Here is a 26,063-nt window from a genome sequence, read left to right as displayed (position 1 = left end):
AGTTGGAGTTCTAAGCTTGCAATCCAGATGTCCTGAATCTTTGCGTTTTCTGGTTTGCAAATAGTGACTTTACCCACAACTTTACCAGCTATAAACCTGTCTTTACCCTTCCTGATCCTTCACATCTCTATAAGTTAATAAGTTCAAACAACATGGGCAAAACCAGATCGTCTAAAAACTTGGATGCGCCATCTTTTCTAGCCTGACCCTTTACTCCTACATCCAGTGCCATTTTTTGTTGGTAACTGAACATGCTAATTACTGCAATAGGTCAGGCTATGACTGGGCAAAAATAGTGGATAATTTCAGGGTTCCATTGCTACACAAAATTTACCAAGGCTGCAGGTGACCACTACGTTATGGATTTATTATTATGAAAACTAAAGATATACTTCATTGTAGTGGCACACAAGTGCAGAATCATTCTCCCACCTGTAAAAATGTATTAGAAAAAACTTGAAAGTGCATGCAAAAACTCAGAAAAACAAAGTTATGGGTGACTAAATGCATAATGGAAGCTTCAAAGAATCTAAACTGTGAATTGGCTCTTAATTATTACTATGACTACTACTACTACTACAAAAAAAAGCTGGGCTGGTTTTAAAAGATTAAAAAAATGGCAATATATATACACCAGATGGTAGAAACTACAACACAGAGGGTATAAACATACTACAGAAAAAAATAGGAAATAAACACAAGCAAATAAATTATTTGAACTTTCAGGATGTTGCTAATTTTCAAATCGACAAAAGCCTAAATTGACACCTTCTGTTCTTAGAGCCCTGTTTCTACTCAGTATTCTGTCTTTAACAGCAGCCAGTAACCTTGCTTGCCACTTACTTTTATTGTTGGCATGAACTGCCTATGAACTGAAAATGCCATGCAGATGAATGCTGGGCTGTGATCAAACCTGCTACATACAACTCAAATCTTGTAAAGTTATGTAGTATAAAGCAAAATTTATTGAGGAATAAAGGTCTCAAATCCATCTGCCACACAAGAAATATTGTTATGCACTGCACTGCAACAGTATACCATCTGCAGGCGTCTTGCAACAGTAAGCAAGAATATGCTGAAATTTCACTGTCATTTTATTTATATATATATATATATATATATATATATATATATATATAGGAGTGTCAAAAGTTCATTTTTTCCCTGGGTGTTCAACTTTAACTGATATGTAAGACTTAAGATTCAGATAGAAGAAATGACAAACATTGAGTTTTAAACCTGTAAAGAGATCACATTAAAGCCTTTTATTTGATTTAACAGGACAAACAGTGTTTGCACAAGCTCTTAATTACACTGTGGCCACTCCTAGATTTATATAATTTTTCTTGGTTCTGTAAGCCTCTAATGATTCCTTTACAAATCACACAGGTTTATGGACAAGGGTGGAGTTGTTATTAACATATTTGGAGGTTTATTATTAATGTAGGAGTAGTTAATATTCTTAAATACACGTTTGGAGTATTATAAATACACGGGCGGGTTATAAACATTAGGTAACAATGCCTATAAATAATTTGATGTCACATTTTTCAATTCAAAGTAGGTTAGTTTGTTAAAGAAATAGGTTCTTTGTATCAGATTTGGAACTTCTATGTGCTTTATTGTGTATGGAGTTGTTTATGATTTTTAACATACGCCTTTGTGGAATGATTTGTAAATTGATAATAACATTTAAATGTAATAATATTAATTCATAGTATTGATGTTAATACTAAACTACCCTGCATGAAGGTTTTAACAGTAATGCCTGCCTAAGCTGTATGCTGCAACAGTGTTCTCCCCAGTCCCCTTTAGCTGGGCGCACCACCCAGCACTTTTCAGTAACCACCCGCCTGTTTTGGGTGGTTACTAAAGAGTTGGGTCACAATACAGGTGCTGCCACCCGCCTACAATTTCTTCCCAAACGGCTTAAAAAAATTCTGTGAACTTGTTGGCTATCTATAAGGGTGACATTCTTCCCATTGGCCATTCTTCCTACTGACCACAACACTAATACTCTGTGAGCTGTAGATATAGTAGTTACAGTAGGGTTATTTAAAGGGTTTCCCAATGTTAAAAATGTTATGGTATAGGACATATTCTCCCAAGAAGTCTGAAGTTACCTCGACTAGGTGAGCCAGTCAGAAGTCTAGGAATATATAAAAAAAAAAAATTTTTCTTGACAACTGTGTCTGGTGTACTTCTGATGCAGTGTCCCCCCTGCTTCTGGGAGAGACAACAGTTATTTGGTTTTGCAGATAACACTTTAATTTGTCTTTTTCAGGGAGCCTACCCTGTGCAATGATGTGTTGCAAGGCAGGAAGTGGCACTATTTGTGGCAAAACAGCTCATCACTTCGAGCACGGCTTACTGAGTAATACAATGCTTATAGAACAGGTGTGTATTTGGTTACCAATAACAGACCCATTTCAAATACAGTAGGCCTGATTTATTATAGCTCTCCGAGGCTGGAGAGGATTCTATTATCAGTGAAGCTGGGTGGTCCAGCAAACCGGGAATGGATTTCCTAAAAGTCATGTGCTATTTGTTAGCAAATGTTTTCAATCCTGGACCAGATCCATTCCAGGTTAGCTGGAATATCAAGTTTCACTGATGAAAGTGTATCTTCTCCAGCCTTGGAGAGCTTTATTAAATCAGGGCCGCTGACACATGTAACGTGTCAAACCATTTAGGTAAATTCAGGCAAATGTATAATAGTTATAATAGGTATTACAATAGATGATGTAAAATAATGTGCCCTTGCTGTAAATAATTGAGGATATTCCAAGTCACAGTCCAGTCACCAATAGAAGCACAAAACAACACAGGAAGAACATTTCTACAAGTCACTAAACTGAATCCTGATGCTTTGATTTTGTTGTGAGGGGTACATTATTCATTCAACAGCAAAGCTAGCAATAATACAGACTGACAAACAATTATGGAACACAAACCCACAGACACCGACAGATATTAACAGACTAACAGACACAAGCACTGGAACGTTCTTGGGTAGAAAAATTAGGCTTTGTTGGGGCTATACAGCACAAATGTACTTTTGAGGGGTGTACCAAAAAATTGTTATCTAAAAATAAATACTAGCAACGATATATGCATGATTACCCAGCACAAAGCATTAAAGAGGTACTTATGTCTATTTTTAGATATACATATTAGAATTCAGCATAACTTATTTTATTAACTATCTCCAACACTGGAGAAGAATAATTATCATGGGAGATCCTGGGTGAGCCAGCAAACCTGGAATGAATCTGGCCCAGGATTGAAAACATTTGTTAACTAATAACAAATTATTTTTAGGAAACCTATTCCTGGTTTCTCCCATGATAGTTTATCTTATTCAGTCTTGGAGAGTTTTAATAAATCAGGCCCCATGTGTCTGAATGTTTTGTAAAACCTGTTTCTATATGGGAAGCCATATAGAGTAATGCTAAATTCTGCTGCCTGCATAAAAGTGCAGCAATGTTGTTCCTCCTGAAGTTCTGATTCGATCTCCCTGTAAGTCTACTGGACAGAGTTTGTCTTTAACTGGAACATCCAAGATACTCCTGGAAGCCAAAGGTGAAGTGTTCTAATTTTAGTCTTTGGGTCTATTAGAAACTGATGAGGAGTGTTTTATCGATAACCAGGGAGAAACTTTTCTACTTAAATACAAATGTGACTTAAGGAATGTGGAATGATCAACGTCCTTTAGAATGTGGCCACAGCCTGATTAGAAAACCTTGTCCCTTGTCAGAATGCTGTTGAAAAGGACTCTTCCTCATTGTGTAAAAGAAATAGTCTCTCTGCAATGGTTTAACACTTCCCTTGCTGAGTCAGAGCTAAATCTATCCAATCAGCTTGGCGTATGAGCTTTAGTGATCAGCAGGTCCTCCTAGGGAGCAAGGTTTGTTCTCTTCACAATACCAGCTGTGTCCAAAATGAATTGCAAGGCTTTGCTCAGCTTTGGCTTTGATGTGGAAAGTATTTAGCTGATATAACTAAAAGTTTAATCAGGCTTTAAAAGGACCACCTTCAAAAACAGACCAATTTAAAAAAATGGCAATATATATATATACATATATATGTGTGTGTGTGTGTGTGTGTATATAATATATATTTTTAGTTTTTTTTTTACTAAATGCAACATACTTTTTAATCACAGTATCACTACTTTAAAGTATAAAGAAAAACATACGAGAAAAGTTTGTCTATTTTACAAAAAAAAAAAAAATAGTATGTTGGTTAAAACAAAAACTATACTACTATATATATATATATATATATATATATATATATATATATATATTTATTTGATTTGGACAATAAAATACATTATGGTGACAGAAAAAAAAGCAGTGAGAGCATTTTAAATTATTTACTAGGTTAAAAGGGTGAAATGGTACTTTAAATACATCAGATTTCATCATCTCTGCCATTTTTTGGTGGCAAAGTGGTATTGATCTTTTCAAAAGCTTAAAATTAACTATTTCTAGAAGGTTATTATTTGATTAAAGACATTAGAGTTGAGGGTAAAAACGATGCACTTTGTCTTCCTTACCGTTTCAATCACAATGTAATTTAATATGAAATATGCCCTAATGATAATGAGAAAAAACTGGCCCAACATTGTAAGTGATATTCCTTACTCAACCTAACATCCTTTGGTTATATGAAATGTATTGATCTTCCGATAGCTATAACTTTAGAAGTATTGTGTTTTTTCCCTTTTTAATAGGATCCTGTCAGAGCACAGTTATGAGAGATTCTATTGCAGATGTGTTCTATCAACTTAGACCTGAGCATAACCAGCAACACTTTACTGGCTACATGCTTAAAAATTTTAAAAAATGGATATTCGCTTGCAGAGAATTGGATGATTTAAATCATCACAGCTTCAATATGGAAACAATTTTAAAAAAAAATGCACTATGCAAAAAGAACAGGCTTAGTAAATCAGTCACATAGGCGTTGACGTACTAACAGAGTCCCTTGTAGGGGTAATTCCCTATCCTATGTAAGCAACCTAAACTCCTTTAGAAAATCAACCCCTTTTGTGTGTTTATCATTTTAAAGCGTATGTGTAAAAAAAAAATATTGCGCACCTAGTACAATGGTACATGCAAAAGTTGGGTGTAGTGACTATGTAAAAAAAGTTAATGCTGGCAACAGTGTTTATTGGAGAACAAACCTGGGGGAGCTCTACAAAGACAGAAGCACCATTAACTAGGGACTTTGCAGTCCATGCCAAATAGTAAAGCAGTGCAGCACCACTAAAGTTATCTCTTTGCTGAATATGCTCCCCAAATACCACTATAATATATGTATACATGTGTTTATATTTATAAGTTACTTGTATAAACTCCCAAACCTAAATTGTCATAGACTTAGTAAACGTAAAATGTATTTGACTAAAGTTACTATATCAGATGGGCAATTCTGCTGTTGGTGACACATTGGGACTGATTTATTAAAGTTCTCCAAGACTAGAGAATAGACTATTATGGAAGAACCTCCAAATAATTTGCTATTAGTTTGCAAATGTTCAATCATGAACTTCCTGAAATGCCAGAAAAATATCAGTTATTATTCTGACAAAAAGCACACTAGATCTGTAACTTTCCTACTGTTTCTTACTTCCCCCACCTCCTAGATTGTAAGGTCTTCGGGGCAGGGTTCTCTCCTTCTCCTGTGTCACTGTCTGTCATTTGGAACCCCTATTTAATGTACAGCGCTGTGTAATATGTTGGCACTGTATAAATCCTGTTTAATAATAATAATAATAATAACAATAATATTAATAATAATGCACATTTTTGCTGGCTTCTTGCCACTGTCCTTTATCTATATCTAACTATTTACAAAAGTGTGAAATAGCAAGTAGGGAGGAACAAAAAAACAATGAAAATCTTTCACATTCAGGAAAGTTCAAAAATACATAGTAAAACTAAATTTTTTTTTGCATTCTCTCTGTAATAAACACAGCATGTAACCTGGAATACAAGGACTCCATAGTGCAGGTGGGGGAGTTGAATTATCACTGGTTGGCCTACTGATGCAAGAAAAAGGTGTTGGCTGTGGGGAAAGCTTTACCATATGGCACCAGGGGGTACAGAGTGGTGAGAGATAGCATGATGTGCATCAGTAAAACAGGATGAAGACAGAAGTATGTTTGCTATAAAGCTGCCTATGGCTATGGATATTTGCATGTTATTGTACATGTTTTTCACCCCTTTTGGTTCCACATCCAGGATCAAAAATAACAGTTCCAAAGCAGATAGAAAAGCAAAGTATTTAAATAAAGCAGAGTATACTAATAATTATATTGTGGACCTTTTCTTAAAAGGTGGTGAAAAGGAGATGCACTTGAACACCACCCCAACTGATTTAATATAGAAACTCTAATTGACTGACAGCATTAATTCCTGCTAGAACAGTCAGTCATGTAGATTCATGCATTAGGATGGATGTTGCTATGTTAGCCTGATATTCAAGTGCTCAGGTAGGAGTGACAACACTACTGCTCCACGGTGTGCAAAGCAGTAAGCGTTGCCACCCCGCTACATGAATCAGATAACGTTGTATTCTGCCAATAATATTTTGGTGGTGGTGGTGGGAGGGTTACAAGCAGTGGATCTATCACTGAGAAATTATGAAAGCTGCTATTGCTAAACGTATTCCAAAGCATGCTTTTCTTTGAGCACAGCAAATAACTTTACGCAGAGCAAAGAACCTTACTAGAACACGCTCCCAATGAGGATTCTCACTAAAAAAGGAAGCAACTAGCCGACCTGAATCACATTTTTGAAAAATTTGACCATACTGGTTAAGTAATCTCTTAAGCAAAATACTTTCATATTTTGCTTATCGATAAAAATCAAAGACTGCAGGAAAAAGTTTAAAAGGTTATTTTTTTTTTCTTCCTCTCCACATGTGGTTTTCATTTGTACAAAAAAATGAACAAGCTGTTTGTGGTTAAACTGTGTAATCGGCTGTTATCAAGCTAGCACTGCATTTAAGATTTACAGGATACATCAGCTTCTGTGCCACATTAGATGTAATAGAGAGGGGGAGGTGGGAGGAAAAAAGAGGAGGAGAGAGTGTATCCTGAGGAACAATATTTCCAATGCAGCCACTCTCACACTACATCTGGTTGTGCCGGTAGCAGCAGTTAAATTGAAATATTTCTCAGCGTGTGTCAGAAACATGCAGAATGGTAATTATGACAGATCTGATTAAGCCTGAGTGCCACTAACTCCCTGGCCAGCTCCGGTTGTGCAGGTGTGACCTTGTGCGTGCCTGCGTGTGTAAATAAAATTAATTACAAGCGAAAGGGCGAAGGCTTCTGTGACATCACAAAGCGGAGGAACTCCCAAGGGGGAGACCTAATGGAATATTTTCCCTCAGTCTAATAATACAGTTCATATTGACTTGAGGTAATTAGTGGGATCATTAAAGCAGTTTTCCCGGCATATTTGGCTGCCTGATCAGATTAGTGAAAATGTTCTTCAGAACAAGCCCTGTGTGGTCTGCCAGAGGAGGAGGAAATAAAAAGCAACAAAGCATATTTTGGAATCATAAGCAGTTATGGGCTTTCGGTCCTACAAAAACAACCCATCTCGAGGGACCCCGTAATCTGGGCTTCTCAGATTCTAAACCCAAGAGGCCAGTAATCTGGTGGTCTCAGATTTATTTAATGGAGTCCACTGAATGGAGGAAATCATTTATCATTAGAAGGTACATTAGCTTTAGCGTTTGGGTTTACATCTTATAAAGACTGTCAGGGTGGGAAGTGTTATATAAAATGGGGAGGATATCAAAGAACGAAGACATAATATTCTTATCTAGCATCAACAAAACAAATAAACCTAATAATAAAACCTTGGTGTGACTAAGGCTATGTACACATGTTAGATTTTTGTCGTTGGAAAGATCTTTTACGACCCTTTTCAATGACAATAGACTAAATAAATGATGCACGAATGAGCGCTGTACATAGAGTGCTATTCTGCTCTATGAAGAGAACAAGGGGGAGAACCTGCTGTGCACTCTCCCTTTCACCTGTATTACGAACATTCGTCGTTCGTGGAATTGCCAGGATGGATCTATGAACAACGTCAGATAATCGCTGTACAAACAGATTTGCATCCGATACTAGCCCTGAAGCAATAATCAGACAAGAATTATCTGACGTGTGTATAGAGCCTAAGACAGGCTTTCAGCAACACCATCGCACAAGTTAAAGCCCAATTTTACTTTAGGTAAAAAATTCTAAATATCTGGGGATGGAATACTTACACCCTTCTCCAGCACTGTCCCCAGAATACTTACCTACTTAGAAATACAGCACCAGTCCTTCTAGAATTATTCAACCCACTTCAATTGAACTCAGTGTGCCATGTGTACCCTACCCTGAACTCAAAGAAGAATGCGCTAGATAGTGGTGCCATGTCGTTACACAATCACATGACATAGTGCTTCTCTCTGCAGTATTTAGAATCTGCTTAGAGCTGGACAGGCAGATGTGGTCTTAATGTTTAACACAAGAAGACGACACATGCTTGAATCACTTATACGCACAAATATGTTGGAAAGAAATTGACTCTGCCTGTGTCTGATTGCACCCACAGACGTAATGATCATTGCCCCTGGTGACAATTAATTCTTGTCTTTAGGCACCTTAAATTAAAAGAAGGATTTGTTTTAAATAAATGTAACAAATTATCCTTTTATTTGTTTTGCTTGCTTTTGGTGAGCAACCAGAATGTAATACCAATGCCCAACTAATATAGGTATGGACTTAGCTTTTGCCGAGCCAGTACACCAATAGTACAAAAGCTATTGCACGTTGGGTGATGGAAAAAATCTGCATTGCATTATGGGAGCTGTGAGTTTTTCTGCCTCTACAAAGTACAAGTATTGGGTAGCACAGAACTTAAATTAAAAAATGAAAAAGTAGCCACAAGGTAATATTCTTCATTGGTTCCCTTAACACAGAGTGAGTTATACATACTTTTTTAGGTGGATGCCATTATGTAATTTCAGTGGTGCTTAGTAGAGTTCTTCTTTTAACTTTTAACCTTTCTTCATTTAGATTATAAACGAACAGTCACCTCTGCCCAATATATGGATGCTAAAGTTTTACACATTGTTATAAAGTAGTAGAGGAGATTAAAATCAAGTCCTCACTGACTTTTCTAGACGCTTGTAGTCATAATTTAATCTTCACATGAATTCTCTGCTGGAGTCCCGTCCCTTTCTTTAACTGCTTATAAGCATTAGAGAGTTAGCAAAATTCCCAATTAAGGGTACAGGAGCAATGTTTTCATTGCTTGTGTTGTAAACTTTGAAGATGAATTTCTCAACAAAGTCTTTAACTAAAAAGGTGATTGGGGGCTGGTTTGAAAGCAAATATTATTTCAGGTATGTAAATCTGCATATTTTAAATATTCTCTTTCCATACCTATTTGAATAGTCTGGACATTGGTTCACTTTAAGCAATCTAATAAAAAAAGAACTTATTCAAGTAATGATCAGTTTATTACCTTCTAGAATATCTGTGCCATTTTATATTTGTGTATATTTCATACAACTTTTAGAAACATTGTATATATGTCCAACCTATCTATGGGATTTAAACAGAAAATGTTTATGATTTTTTTTCATTTCACCAGGTTCATATTTAAAGTTAGCAACATCACCGCCCCTTAACTGTACTCATAAACTAATCACAGGCAGGTACCTGCTTGTAGCTTGCAGCAGCTTCTTTTGCACTCTAGTAGCTCATTACCGAAGGGTGCTACACAGGCAAGTAAATTATTTAGATACTGAGAACTTTAATCATTTGTTGGCAATGATCAAATCTGTAGAACACCGAAATGAATGACGTAAATATGATAAATATAAACAAGTAGCTCAATTTCTCTGTCACAAAGGTATATAATTACCAGTTCAGGCCCTGGGTAAAAATACAAATTGTATCGTTTTCGGTCTAGTATTTTCTGTCCTAACTAAGAAGACAAGCAGAAAGATTTTCATAATATATTCTGGCCTAACTTAGGGGACAGCAACAGTGTATTGTATGCTGGTGAAGGAGACAACCAAACTAAATGCTGTCCTAACCCAGAAGTCAACCACAGTATAGTCTGGTCTAACATAGGAGGTTACTACCTTATATTCTGCTCTATAGTTTAGGAAACATCCAAAATATATCATGAACTAATTTAGAAGACAACAAAACTATATCCTACCCTTGTTCTAGCTTAGGGGACAATTAAATACATATATTGCCAATTCAAGAGTCAACCCAAACACATCCGGCCAAAATGCAGAAGACAAGCAATTTTTTATCATGTAATAGCTTAAGAGACCACCAAGACAACTAATGTATGTTTTGTCCTAAATCCAGAACAAATCAAAATTCATGTTGTCTTGGTTCAGGGGACAAATTAAATGTATCCTGCCCAAACTCAGGAAGCAACTCAGAAGTATCTTGCCCTAGTGAAAGAAACAACCAACATATACATACATACATAACCCTTCCTAGCTTCAGGGACAACCAGAGTATTACCTCTCCTAGCTCAGAAGGGCAACCAAATATATTCAATCCTAGCACAAAGGAAACCCAAAACACATCCTGGAGATATTATCAATAAATATTTTACATTTAGATATCCCTCAGACTATTCTCTGTATTCTGCGTTCTATTCTTTCCACATACTCTATTTCTACTCCAATTTGTCTTAAATTGATCATATGTACTCCTGTTTTATTTCACTTTACAACACTGCTAATTATGCCAGCACTTTACAAAGGATAGAACTTATAATAAACAAGGAGCCATTTAAAATTATAAATGTAGAATAAGTAATTAAATATCCAGAGTATTACAAAACTATGTATGGATAATATATTACACGATTTTATGCCATGAGTATGGTTTAGCGATGGTAAAAAGAAGATAAATAAATTGTATGTTACTACAGTACAAATTATTACATCATGACACATTCATCATAGTAATGAGAACAATCACTCTATAATCTCTGTGAAAATATTCACAAATACAGAGCGCATGCTCTATAGCTGGTGTGTAACAGGGATATGCCGAGCTCAGTCACAGATGGCAGACTTTGACAGCTCCCATCCATAGCGCAGATACTCGACAGTTCAGCACAAGATCAGTGACATTCTGTCTCATTAGAGCCACGCTAATTATCACAGCTAGTTTCAGGGGAAACCATGTGTTGCAATGGTCAATTTGAAGGAGTCTGTGCATCAACAAACTGGTAATAAGGATCAGACACCTTATTATATGACAGCATGCTGCCTATGATCTGATTTGCTGAATTAAGAAAAAAACAAGGCAATACTTACACTTGATTGTTAGAAATTGTGTACAAAAACTACACTAGCATATCCATCTATACAGTTACTGATGAATGTGCATTTCTTACACTTGCTAAAAGAATGTCTCTAATATGGATAATCGGTTTTTACTCTATAGGCATATCAATCACACTCTGTTTTTAACCCCTGAGAATATATTCATTTGAATTCTAGATCGTCATTTGTAAATATCTAGAGTATATCCTTTGTTGCTGCTTAAGAACTGCCCAAAATTGCTGAACCATTTGGAGTAAAATTCTATCCGTACAAACATGTCTGTTCTCCGTAGTCTTAAATTTAGCAAATAGAGAACATAAATTAATTTCTAATCTGTGAGCAGCATTCAGCAAGTTTGTGCTGTAAATTGTAAAATATAGGAGACAGTAACAGTAACCAAAACAATATGGTGTAGTGCAGAAAAAAATAAAAAATAAATATTTGGAAATACATATACCAAGGGCATAAGGAAATGGAAACCACAACCTCCCCAACCATTGAACCAAGAATGCTACAATGAATTCATAGAGTCACTAGGAGAAATGCCACTTAGACTGGTGGTTAGTGGGGAAAATGCCCACTGGACCAAGAAGTATTTTGGCGTTATTGGCATATGGGAGGCCAATCAGTCACAGCTCGAGGAACACCTTGGAAAAGCCTAGTTGAAAAATGACTGTCCCAAACAAAAATGAGCATTAAAGCTCTCAATTTTTCCTGGAGTTTTTCCCTGATTTATTGATAGGACACACAAAAGGTCATTAACCACCAACCAAAAGACAAAGGAATATTTTTAAAGAAAATAGTCACCATTACCTTATTTAAGCTAATACAAGTATACTACACTCAAACTTCTTTTTTTCTGTTTTTTTTTTTTAGTTTTAGGGGAAGTAAGCAAGGATCAAATAAAAATTTAGCCTAAATAAGATGTAAAGACAAAAACAAGGAAAGATAAAAATTCATAAAAAACAGCTTTTCCACAAAGTGTTCCCAAGATGTCCTTATTCTAATGGTCACAATCATTCAACCCACTTCCTCTTTGCTCAGGTCAACTTGGAGTAGATGACCGAACCCAGTCAGTAATTGGAAAGGAGAAGCAGCAAAGCTTTTGCTGTACAGGGACCTCAAAAGGCTGAAATCAGGTCAAATTCAGTACTGGCAGTGTCACGGAGATGAAATAGTTTGTGTCTTATGGCTTCCTAGACTTCAGTTTTATTATCCAACACTCTAATAAAAAAGCAAAATAAAACACCTAACTCTTTGTGCAAAGAATATATATTGGGCTAAATGGCTTACATTACAAACAAGGGCACACTTACATCCAAACACACTTTACTTATAATTGCAGTGTTTTAAATGTGAGCTACGTATACTCTAGGTAAAAGAAACATCTGCCCTTGAATTAGGGTTTGTTAACAAACAAAATGGATTTATTAATAAATTTGTGGCAGTTTAAAATGAAGCTTTATACACGCGAACACATTAAAAAAAAAAAGCTGTAAAACCAATACCCAGCTAATATGTATTTGTCACACGTGAATAAAGACATCTAAAAAGAGAATTCAGGTTTCTAGATAAACAAAACATTCTATCACAATTAGAAACATTTCAAAAGCCCTATAATTTTCAATCAAAATTACAGTAATTTCTGATATACAAGCCATGATTCATGACAGAATTTTACACTTCATAAGAGATTGCGGTGGCCTGATGTATAACATGCTGAGCAGTGAACCAATATAAACAACTCTGTTTAATGTTTAAATAGCACTTAATGTTTAGAACCCAACAATAAAAGTACCGGTAACACGTTGCAGAAATTACCACTTTCGTGCTGATTAACGGGTTGGGATGCATTTGAAATGTGACTGTTTACCTGTCCATTTATTTGTGTATACGGTGATATGCACAATGTATGTGCTATACACACAGATAAATACTACAATATATGTGCTATACACACAAATATATACTACAATATATGTGCTATACACAAAGATATATACTACAATGTATGTGCTATATACCCAGATATATACTACAATGTATGTGCTCTACACACGGATAAATAATACAATGTGTGCTATACACACGGATATATACTACAATGTGTGTGCAATACACACAGATATATACTACAATGTATGTGCTATACACACAGATATATACTACAATGTATGTGCTATACACACAGATATATACTACAATGTATACACACAGATATATACTACAATGTATGTGCTATACACACAGATATATACTACAATGTATGTGCTATACACACAGATATATACTACAATGTGTGTGTTAAACTACAAAAAGGTTGTAACATTTCAGCATCTATGTTTTATTATCAAGCAATAGTTGTGTTATGAAGTTTGCCCAGTGGAAGCCCATTGCTATTATACTTGCCAGATAGCAGTCCTATTGGCCAATGGTTTTTAGGGATGTGATTACTATGTAGAAAGAGATGCAAGGTGATATGTAGAAACACATGACGGGATATTGTTATATCTTTGCAATGGCTAAGGTTGGTTGGTTTAGATCATGTGACTCAACTAGTGTGTAGATTTTAGTGTAAGTGCATATGAAGATATAGGTCTACACGACCTCACTCATGATGTCAATTGCATAATGTATGTGAAATATATATTACATTTGGGCCTAAACTACTACCTCTTTATTCAATATAATAAGATATTCACTGCTGGATATATAATGTAGCAATGGAACAACATACCCATATGGAACTGATTTCATACAAACTGTAGTGTAGAAATAAACAGGGACCGTTTTACTCACATGCTCACTTTGCTAGTCTTTACATAACCTCTGCAATATTTTATTTAAATACCGTTGTGAATATCACACAATCTCGGCAGCATACACTGTATACACCAAGTTTTAGAGCTATTTGCTAATTGTACTTGAAATAGAGAATATCAATTCACAAGACTGAAATCTTTATTCCAACAAGTCATCACAAAAAATGTATGCAAATTGAAACCAATTACAGCTCTCTGCAAAAAAAATAAAAGCTAAACATTAACAATAGTCACAATTTCTGGTATACAAGTCACTACAAATTACATTATTTCAGTTTATAAGAAACAAACTATGGCATGTAAGAATTTTAACATACAGTACAAATAGTAAAGTTCCAAATACCTATAGCTAATAAATAGCTAAAGTACAACATAATAAATAGTATAAATAAAGGGACAAGTATCACATAAAATTAAAAACCATCAGGTAAAGGAGGCTTGGGCAAGTGTTTGAGTAAACATTATCACCTTCTGCAGTGTAATTTACATGAGTGATTTTTATTTCCTTCAAATTTGTCAACAAGAGTAGTTGTCCTCTACAGCCTTGGTTGTATATTGGTAATTTTGAACCTTTCCATCAGTGATCAGCCACAGCACTTGAATGCTTACTATTACATTAGATTCCAAGTTTCAAGCAACCAAATAATTCATATTGTAGATAATACAAAACATTCCTCTTTCAATCAAAAGCCATTTTCGGATGATTTTCTACAAAAGTTTGAATTATTTGGTCACCTGATATAGTATGCAAATAAACCATGGCTGTCAGCAAATATGAAAACAATCAAATGGTCAGAGGAATTGGCAATCATATGCCCAAAATATTTTTGGTGTTCAGAAGGGAAGGTGATGTGCATTAAAAGCTCCTGCAATGGGAAATTCATTGGATTTTGCCTTACACTCCAGGGGCCCCATAGTCTAAATCACTGGTAGGATGTCAATCTATATCCTAAACATAAGCAAGATTGTGAACTTTTGATTTAACTAACTTGTTCTTTTTGAGTTCTGTCCCATTTAAACTTTTTTCTATGTATCGGTGTATAGTTGTATATTATGTGTATTTGTAAATTGTTTTTTATTGTATTCATTTATGACTGTTGTTCCTCCCATCTGGTTGTGGACAAGGGTATTTAGGTCAAATTGTTGTATCAGCAGTTAGTTAGAAATGTGTCGGCCTGCAGTGATGTGTTTGAGAAATAAGGATTGATTGGGGGGCACATGACCTAATGTCTGGATTTTGGGCTTGAAGGAGCCATGCAATGCTATGCTACCTGCTGAATGCCCCAGGACCAGAAGGAAGGGTGAATGTGTGGCTTCTTTTGCGATATATGGCCAAAATAACCATAACTAAACCAATACTTAAGAGGGCTACAAGACAACATCATACAAAAATGCCTTTCGCATGGGAGATACAATGTACACTGCCATTAGAGATATATGATGATGTCCTCTGAAAATACTAGTTGTCAATGCAGATAAGAACTGACTTTCCCGATCAGCATACTTGGGTCAATTACTCACAAAGCACTGAAATATTTTCACATAAAGATCAGCAATGGGAGTCTCTTTATTTCTTCCATGAAAAGTTTACTTTAACAGTCGTAAAATTTTTACACATCTCATTTAAAAAAAAAATGAGTGGACATTTTCTTTAAAAAAATCTGCTCAATGTTTTATTGTAGATCACATACTGTAGAAAAATGTTTAGGTTTACAAGTTAAATCAATCACTAATCCATTAGAAAGGTTACATATTTTTACTGACTTGTCCAATGTTCATTGTGTTATTTTTACTTTTCATGGTCAGGCAAAAATAGTCAATATTCATACTTTATTACTGCTATAAAACCTAGAAACCACCCTGTGTACAGTGCACTAAATTCAGTCAACAATGAAATGTTCTAAAACTGTACAGAAGGCAGAAAAATATTTTTCTTTAAATAAATATTATGTACCTGGCTTTTGGAAGCTGCAACCTTTGCAAATAGAGCTTGGGATACTTTAGCTCTTTTCATTTCCTGCTGGATCTCATCATAAATGGAAGCATTAATATTCATGCTGCAGTTTTCCAGGCTTCCGTTTCTCTCTGTTGCAATGGTCGCTGCCTTGACCTGGAACATACATTTGTACATAATCATTTATGTAATAATTGTTATCGATTCATATAGCACCAACATCTCCTGTGAAGCCTTACAGAGTTCAAAGATTTCTGATCTCTAGGGACTAGTGTACACTGGCTTTTGAGATCATTTAAGGTCAGTTTGAAGCCATTATGTAATGTACTTTACTTTTATTTCTTGTGCAAGGCAAAGTAAATTCATGGCAGAAATATAGTAAAAAAACCTTTGTACACTAAGCCCCTTTTGCAGTGACAACATTCTCAAGTTTTAGCTAACCATGGACAAGACAAATTTTTCAAAACCATACAACAATTTTTCTTTCTACAGTTTAATCCGTTTAAATTCCATTGTCAGCTTTTATTTTTTATCAATTTTATAATTTGAAAACAATTTTATATTTTTAATACATCAACATATTTAAAACCAGCTCTCTGATTCCAGCAGACCTTAAAGTGGCACCATTCAGTTTAGGCATATCTATAACAGAAGAGACATTATACTTGTAGTTGCCTTTCTAATGGACTAATTGTTGGTATGCTGCCTCTGGTGAAATACCTGCTGTCTCTTCTGCATGCTGTAGTTTTTCCGCCACCTCATACATAAGTTGTCAGGATAAACAACTGCATGCAACAGGAAAACATGTAATCAGCCTACTCAGGCAGTTGAATACTTTCAGTGGCCAGGGAGAAGTAAAGGGTCGGCAACAAAATGACGCACTAGAAAGTAGGTATAGTGGGCCTGATTCATGAAAATTGTCCAAGACTGGACAAGATACACTTTAATCAGTGAAGCTGGAATGGATTTCTTAAAATCATTCGCTAGCAAATTTTTTGAATCCTGAACCTTCCAGGACATTCAAGGTTTGCACCCAGCTTCACTGATGAAAGTGTATCCTCTCCAGCCTTGGAGAGCTATAATAAATCAGGCCCAATGATAGCAACAAATTTTTCTCACCACTCTCCTATACAAGGTAGAGCACAAAACAGTAATAGATTTGAAAAGCCTTGCCAAACAGCTACTGTTCCCTCTAATATCTTTTAGCCTCAGAGGTGCATGGCAGTGTCCCTACTTCCCAGCTTCATATCTATGACTGGTCAGTTGTTAATGCATTCTCCTTTCAAAGAATAGACTTACACTCTGATTCATTACACATTCCATATTGTCACCAATATCTACAACATCTTACCTACTGGAAAATAGTGGATGAAAATCAGATTTTGATAGACAGTTCAGAATTTATAAGCACACAGCAGGAATTTTCATATATTATTGACATTTGCTGCAACTGCAAACATGAACCATATACCATTATACATTATTCACAGTTCAAGTCACATCTGGAGCTTTACAAATATTTCACATTTTAGTAGAAGGTTAATATAACACAATCTCTATTGTCAGGTGACAACAAGGAATTACTAAATCATAAAACAAGTTTTGTGGCAACAGGCCAGATATTTTCATAGACCTGTGCAAATGTACAACTGAAAGCTTTTGGAATTAATGGGAAAGAATTTAACCATCTGTCTTTGCATATACGGCTTATCTTGAATAGCATGCATGGTAACTGTCATGATTTATGTCTGTGATAACAGTGTGATAATATCTTGTTTTTCCTTTTTCTTTATTTTTATTAGATTTTGCCCTCTGATAGTTTAACCTTGCCCTTTTCAGTTTTGCATAGTACTTTATCTATAGATAATGTAACCTCACAATTGTTATTAGACTGCATACTTTGCCTCCAGGATGACATTTGTAATCTTTACCTTTATGAGCACTTTCAGTATATAAAATGTAAATATTTATCTTGGAGTCACACAGGGGCTTATTTAGGAGGAAAGAAAATATGCAAAGGAAAATACAGCCCATGGCAACTAGATTTCAGCTGTCATTTTCATAAAGCATTTGCTTCTGAATCCCACATTGCAGGGACAGAGGGATTCCTCTCTACTGAACCCCCTCAATATGCACAATCCAACAGTTTACCATCTTTGGTACAATGAAGTCCCTATCTAATTGAAATAGTCCCCAGAGGAACAAATATACCTAAAAGTAAAATCCAAAATCCCAGAAGTAATATGCAGGTTGTGCTACAGTGAAAAACTGAAATAATTTCAATGTGTGGCAATAGCAGGAGTGCTGGTACAGTTGATAGATACAACTTATAGCCATAGAGCTTGTTGGACATTCTATTAGATCCTTTCACAACCTCTAAGGAGGAACCTTTGTAATGACTTTCAGGTCTTAGGGAACCCCTAAAATAATATCAATATCCAAAGCTCACAGTATTTTAGCCTAGTGGTCGATGGGAAAAATCGCCCTGCATTATTAAAGCTCTCCAAGGCTGGAGAGGACACATTTTCATCAGTGAAGGTGGGTGATCCAGAAGGTCTACCCAGTGTGAGCTTGCACTACCAACAGTATAGGGGTATCCTTGTTGTAGAGTGGATGACAAACTGGGCCTAGTTATAGAGTAGCTGCAGAATGCCTACATTAGGTGATTTATCACTTACAAATGTATTGTCTTGCGCTATATGAAAGATAAGTTTGACTGTGTCTATGTCTGTTCAAATTAAGTCTTTCATCATAGCCAAAACTGAACAAAACAATTCCCCCCCCCCCCAAAAAAAAAAAATGCCATACTGGTTTGTGAAATTTGTAAGTGTTAGATTTGGATTTGGATATTATTGAAATTTATATCCCCAATTTGTAGATGTGCCCCTGCCTGTAGCTGGACCTGCCAATCCTTTATAATTTCTTGCTACAGTCTTCCAACGGATCAGCACTTACTTTCTGTGAACTACAAGTCTACGGTAATGCGGGAATATTGGGAAGGATAATCTGGCATCTGTTATTCTTCCTACATTGGGTGTCACATGAACACACATGATTAACTCTCCAACCAACTGAAATGAGACGAAATGAGATGTCATGCAGTGTACAAGCACTCTTGACCAGTATAAAAAGGCACTGCCTTTTATAGACTGTGTGTGTTCACTTATCAACTTGGTTGCTATTATAATTTGTTTTGTTAACATCTGGTTTAGCTGGACTTTAGCTGTGCATGAAATAAGTTCAGCCTTTTAGTACTGACAACCTCTGAGGGAATTGCCAAAAATATTTATTTTTAACCCCTATTTATTTTAATATTGCAGACATTTGTTACGGTGTGCAATGATATTTGTTGCCACGTTTTTTCAAATTATCAGACTTGAAACAGACTGTGATACCTGTTTTTTTGGATCAACATAAAAAGAATGAAAAATCGCTAAAGCAATTTATAAATCTTTTGTACTTGTTTAGAGACAATTGGCAGGAAAAATAATGTTATGCAAGATTAACAGTTGCACGCATTTTTTTCAATAGTATCCAATATCAATGCGTTGCATATATTTTAATAAATATTCCTGTTGGTTGGGTTTATTTATAAGAAAAAGTACAAAGTGATATCAAACAAACCAGCCAATCATCTCTTTTGGTATTGTGGATTCAAACTGACCACATATTGTGGATTACTGTATTTCTATCATCAGCTATTTGTGCTGCTGTTTTGGAAAAAGGTTTTTCCTGATTTATGAAAGTCTTATGTTTACATATGAATTCCTTGAAAACTGGAGATATAAATGAATCTAAATAAAGTCTGGATCAAAGAAAATGTTCATTGTTGGGAGGGAGACGTTAAATTTCTTGCAGATAGCCTCCCTGCAGCCTCTCCCCAGCTTGAGATTTCAGATAACATTAAAAATTGCATAGACACACAAAGCAGTTGGTAATAATATATTAATGCATTCATCTATAGTGCTGACATGTTCCGCTAACTTTTCAGAGAACACCTGAACCATTAATATTAGTGTTTGTCCCAGGAGGAAGTGGAATTTTAAAGGTTCCAACCAAGCATATATAGGGGCCAGTTTGAGAGCCAAGTTTTCTAAAACTATGGGACATAAACCCCAACTACACCAAAAACAATGTTTAAACGGAAAAAGAAATACATAATTTAGCATGGATTATGCTATGTGTAGAATGATGTGATTCATCAGTCAAATGTTTGTCATGAAACCAGGAATGTCTTTACAAAATAGCAAAGTTAGCCACAAAAAGTGAATAATTTTAACCTTAAAGCAAATCTGTTGGGTCTCTAAACACGATGCCCGAGTCATTACAACAAGTTGCTCCTCCATAAAGCAGTGTGTAATATATTGCCATCATGGTGACACTTTGGCCTTTCTCTTTAAGCCTCTTGCACCTTCCTATGAATGACCATGCTAGCCAAATGTTAAGAATGGAGGATAGAAGGATATGGGGCCAAAGCTTAGTCATGTATGGCGTGTTTGCTGTTTGCAAATGAGAGAATGCGGGTTTTGAAGATCTCAGGAGCTCATAAAGTAACCTATGGGGGACTGCTTTAAGGTCTTGAGGTCAATTTATCAGGCTAGGTACAAGTCTGTTTTAATTGAAAAAATACTGAGGAAACCACCAAAACAGGCAAAGGTAAAACCGGTAAAACAATATTTACCATTAAAAACCAAACAAATTCAAATGTATGTCAACTGGCTGCTAAGTTGGGGCAAGATAGGGACAAAAATGAATAAAGGAAACCTTTACACACATTTTGCTTTTTAGAAACTAAACTCGGGCCAGAATACTAGTGGAAACCACTAAGTTAAAGAACACTCATGTGACTGTAAAACAAAGGAAAACAGGAAAGCAAGTTTTATTAGATCTTCCTCCTCTTTGGATGCCATTACTGTGCACGTCTTGGCTGCTACATTCAGCAGAATTAGTGATGGTGTGCCAGATCACCTGCACAACCCAAGTCATCACCATAACCTCTGTGCAGTTATCATGACCATTCCATGAACCCTAGTCTAACCCTTTGGAGTATGCAGGTTACTTGATGTGTACCAGTAGTCACACTGTACAATATTGATAAACAGCACGACATGTAAATGAGGACAAATTCTACTATAAGCGCTCATTCAGACCTGTGGAGGAAGCAAGTGTTCCTGCATGGCTCCTGGCAAGCTTGCATTGTAATACTGGTTCCGAAAAAAACAGCGTTTGCAGATTTGGCCGCAGTGAGTGGTACTAAACTATTGCCCGTTTATTTTATATTTGCCTGCCAAGGGGTAACCTCTACGCTACCGTAGCGTCTCCCATGAGGCAGTTGTTGAGAAAGCACTAACCCCACCACCTGAAATAATTTTTAAGAACCTTGCAGAATAATGGTAGGCATACTATTAAAGTTTATGGGGGAACACATATGTGGCCATGGTATAGTTTTTATGGAAATACAAAATGCTAACCTTTACTTAAACAATGCTACATCCACACAGAAATGATTTTTTCCTTGGATGTATAATCAGTGACTTGAGCAAAGGTTAACTTCAAAACAAATACCGTGGCCAATCAGATTAACTTTTCGTTTATGAATTATAAAGTGAATCCATCTAATTTGCTGTTATGGCTAACAAAATTTACTATGCTGTCACTTTAGTCTTACTCTTTAAACTTTCATTTAAAGTTTTAACAGCTCTTTAAGCTCAGACAAAAACCAAACTGAGGCAATATAATTGCTTATTAAAATGAAGAATTAGCTCAGCTTCCAATCATCAATGGCATGTGTGCTTTGTTATTGCTTGCAAAGGCAGCAAATGGCTAAACTAAACAAACCTCACAATTTTCAATCATTATTATAGCAAAGAGTAATACAGCACGAGGCACCGGTAATACTATTATATATTTTAAATTATATTAGTAATCTTCTTCGTTACCGAGACATACAGAACCACAATGCTATGATTCAGTGAAGCCTAAGGCAACACTAATTATTAAATCACTGTAGTTCTAGAGGGAGATCACTTTTTACGGTCCGGAGTCCATTTTATCCCCTTATCTCTAAAAAGATCCTTCACTGGACTTCAGGCTAAACTCCATTATTAGTAGACTAAGACATTAGCACACTATGTTCCCTTTCAATAAGGAAATTTGCTCTCTTTCTTGCAATACATTAGTGCATAAACATAGCAGCTTCCTCCTATCCACCATCACCAACCTGCGTTATTTATTACTCCTGGAAGACATTTGATAATCATTAGCTGTAAACTCTACTGCATGTCAAGAAAAGAAGCTTTTGTCTCTGATGAACTCATCGCTTTAATTGTGTACATTGAATTGGGCTATTGGATAAGAGTCTAAGCAATATTTTCCAGGAACGCTCTGATTTAAAGCCCATAAATACAGCTGTAATGCAAGAACCTCTACAAACATGACAACACTGCACCCTTCATAATGTTAAAACAATAAAAGGGGGCTTTATTGTGGAAAAATCTGTTATCGTCTCAGCAATGGAGTCCCTTCCAGATACACCAAATGAAGTCTTTTTAGAATTAACACACTTTTAAAGATTTACTACAAGACTAGAACTGTGACAAGTGGAAATAGAAGAAGCAAGGAATGAATGGTAGAAAGCATGGTTTGTCCATGTGTTTACACTAAACCAGAAAATGGTGATACAGAAGTGCATCATTTATTTATAATTATCTATATAGTTATATGATTTAGAAATGTGCTTTTAAACCCACTAGAAATCAAAAGCTATCAAAAGAGACAGGATCCCTTTATACAGTGATCATGCTATAAACTGGCATATTAATCAAGTGTGCATTATACCAAAACATATCAATATATGTTGCACCAAACCAATGTTTTTCCATCCCACATTGCTGCTAAAGGCTAGGGAGAGTGTGAAGGTCATCAGACATCTGCAGACAGGAGAACTACAGTACCTTCACATAACGCTGTCCAATCAAAAAACAGTGACTTTAACTGCAAGACCTATGTCATAGGCATAGCACGAAACAAAAATATATTCTACATGTCTGGCACTTAGTAATATAATCAGACATAACAAATGATCTATATACATATAAAAATAATTTCATCAGGAACATGTTGATGTCATGCCTTGATATCGAAACGGTGCAAATAGCTTCCTTTGTTTCTTCTTTTCTTTAGCTAACTTAGAGCCATACAGACACTATAGATATTCAAGTATTTTCACCTTCTAACTCAGCAAAAAAAACTTTAAAAGTCATCTGCAGCTTTAAACACTGTGGAGGAATTCATTAGCAAAATGAAACACCTTTTACTTTGGTTCTCTCAGCAGCTCAGCTCACCCTTCTCCCTTCCTCCAGAGCACTGGTACTGTTAATACATTAGATTAAAAGGCTGAAAGACTGCCAAAGTCATTGTTTTTGGGTGCCGGGTTAGCTAAGCTGCTGTGGAAAAAATGACTTAGCTGCTTTAGGTATGAATTACCTGCAGCTAGAGAAGTAAGTGAGAGATTGCTTTGAAGCTCATTTACTGCATGTTAAATATTTGTGAAAAAAATGTTCATTGTCTTGCCACAGATTCACTTTATATAATTTTGCCCACATAAAACTGCTATGTCACACACAGGAAACCAAGGACGTGTACCTGTGGAGGACGGGCTGGAGGTGTGCTGATCAGAGGAGCTGGGCCCATGGTAGATGCAGCATTGAGGCTTCTTTCTCTTTCTTCCTGGTAAATTCTGTCTCTTTCAGCCTCTGGCAACTGCAAGAAATTCTGCATCGCCCGAAGATTTACCAGTAGGGACTGTGACGCTGTTTTAGGATCTTCCTCCTTTCTTAATATTTCGGAGAGCAAGCCCTATGTGGAGGGGATAAATGAAAATGTCAAATTCTGTGCAGTACAGAAACTACACTACTTATATTAAAGGCTATGTTCAAAAAGCATGGCATATACTGGCCATTGTATCTCAAGCTAGATAATAATACAATAAAAAATGATGGAAAAATAATTTTAAGAAAATAATGTAGTAGCTTTTGATTTGTAGTAGCTTTTGACAGTTTCTTTGGATACAACAAATACATTTTGTTTAAAAAATAAAATATGTATTGCTGATTTGGCAAGACTAGTAATGGAAGACATTCTGCAACAAAGCCTTCCACATAACTTTATTCTCATATCTAATATTTTCCATGAACTCCTTATCTTTTCAGTCACATGTCAAAAGAATCAAACGATCAATAGTTTATGCACGCAAATAGATTACAATTTAGCAACAAAGTCATAACTTTAAACCACAAGCATGTGGCACACTTTCTAAGCATGGACAGTGTATTTCCAAGCCAAGATGAGCAACCACTGGAGCTTTCTAAATTTAGTCCACTTAGTCGAGACATAGGGAACTAGTGGCTCTTAAACTTCTGACCTCACTCTAGAAGGGCATTCTGGGACTTGGAATATGCAATGGCTGGACAGGCATATGTTGTGTACAGCTTATTTATATGAATATGACCTCAGTTTATTGTCGTAACTATTTATAACAGTATTTTCATCCTCACTATACACAACATGGAGCTGGCTACAAATGTTATCCATGAATGCAGGCAAATAATAATGTATAAAGTGCAACATGTCATAGTAGATTATTATGAATACAGTAAAGTAAAATCCAATAGGTTGTGTTGAGTGCTATACTATGACCATTTTCATTACTGAATAGACCCTTATGTCTTCCAAACTCTTTTTACTTTTAAACAAGATTAAAGACTAAAGCTGAGTTCACATGTTCAATAATTGTCATAGGAAAAGATCTTTCACTATCTTTTCCAACAACAAAAGAGTGAACGAGCGCCGTTCTGCTCTATGTAAAGTGGAGGGGGGAGAACAATAGAGTGGCACCCCGCTCTCTCCCTTTGACCTGTATTTAATCGTTCATCGTTTGTGGATCCAACGGAGGGATCCATGAATGACATTGGACGAGCGCTGCACACACACCAGATTCTCGTCTGATACTAGCCCTGATGCGATTATCGGACAAGAATTGTCCTATGTGTCTATGTAGCCTAAGGCAGGACTAATGAGCAAACCACAAAAAGATTTGCATACTATCATTTCATAAACAAATAAGAAGGCAATATTTAATTTAATTTAAATTCAATTGTCTGAAGACCATAGCTGAAGAAGTATAGGAAGTAATAGTACATGCTTATACATTAAACTAAATGTATACAATAATAAAGTAGATGCGTGTTATCTGCTTTTATTATTTATTCATGAATTAGGGTCCAACCCAGGCATGGGTAAACGATGGCCCGCGGGCCATATACAACCCATTAGGCTTATTAATCTGGCCCGTTTGGTGGTCCGCGGCTCTGGCCAGTACCACCCCGAACAGGGTCAGGAGAAGAACACCGCAGCAGAGGGGCGGCAGAGGAGGTGAGGCAAGTGCGGATTCACAAAGCTGCTGTGGGGTTGCAGCTGGAGCTTTTCTGGGAGTCAGGGAGGAGCTGCTGTTTGCAGAAAAAAACCCGAGAGGCCGAAGTTTAACTCTGTCTTTAGGAAAAGCCACAACTGCTCTGGCTATGCCAGTGAGATCCTTGGATGAGCTTATTGGGAAAGGTGTGTGAGCTTTTGGAAAAAAGGTTTGTACAATAAGCCTTACATTTTCATGTTTTGCTACCTGTTAGGAGCCAAAATCTTTTATGTAATAGTTTTTCCATGTCATTTTTTTTAGTTCACACTCCAGCACTCCATCCATCTGATCCTGGCCTGTCCCCTGTCAAATTTTAAATCCCATTGTGGCCCTCTGGTCTTACCCATCACTGCACGGCCTGGGGGTATGGGCAAAAACAAGAACAAATACTTATTTTATAACCCACTCCCCCAGCAGATATTGTCTAATGATC

General features: G+C 36.1%; 1 protein-coding gene across 7 annotated transcripts in view; it reads right to left on the bottom strand.

The window, feature by feature from the left end:
* SATB1 (SATB homeobox 1) overlaps positions 1–26,063 on the bottom strand; it is a 126,242-nt gene that overhangs the window by 5,652 nt on the left and 94,527 nt on the right. For all 7 annotated transcript variants that reach the window (XM_072412430.1, XM_072412431.1, XM_072412432.1 and 4 more), the window contains 2 exons: positions 23,806–24,018; positions 16,162–16,317 (listed from right to left, as the gene is read on the bottom strand). In XM_072412430.1, coding sequence (XP_072268531.1) covers positions 16,162–16,317; positions 23,806–24,018 — 369 coding nt within the window. The remainder of the gene's footprint in view (positions 1–16,161; positions 16,318–23,805; positions 24,019–26,063) is intronic.

Source organism: Pyxicephalus adspersus, chromosome 5 (assembly GCF_032062135.1).
Source record: "Pyxicephalus adspersus chromosome 5, UCB_Pads_2.0, whole genome shotgun sequence".
NCBI classification, from domain to species: Eukaryota; Metazoa; Chordata; class Amphibia; order Anura; family Pyxicephalidae; genus Pyxicephalus; species Pyxicephalus adspersus.
The sequence above is the reverse complement of the archived record's forward strand: the minus strand, read 5'-3'. Positions and strand labels throughout refer to the sequence as shown.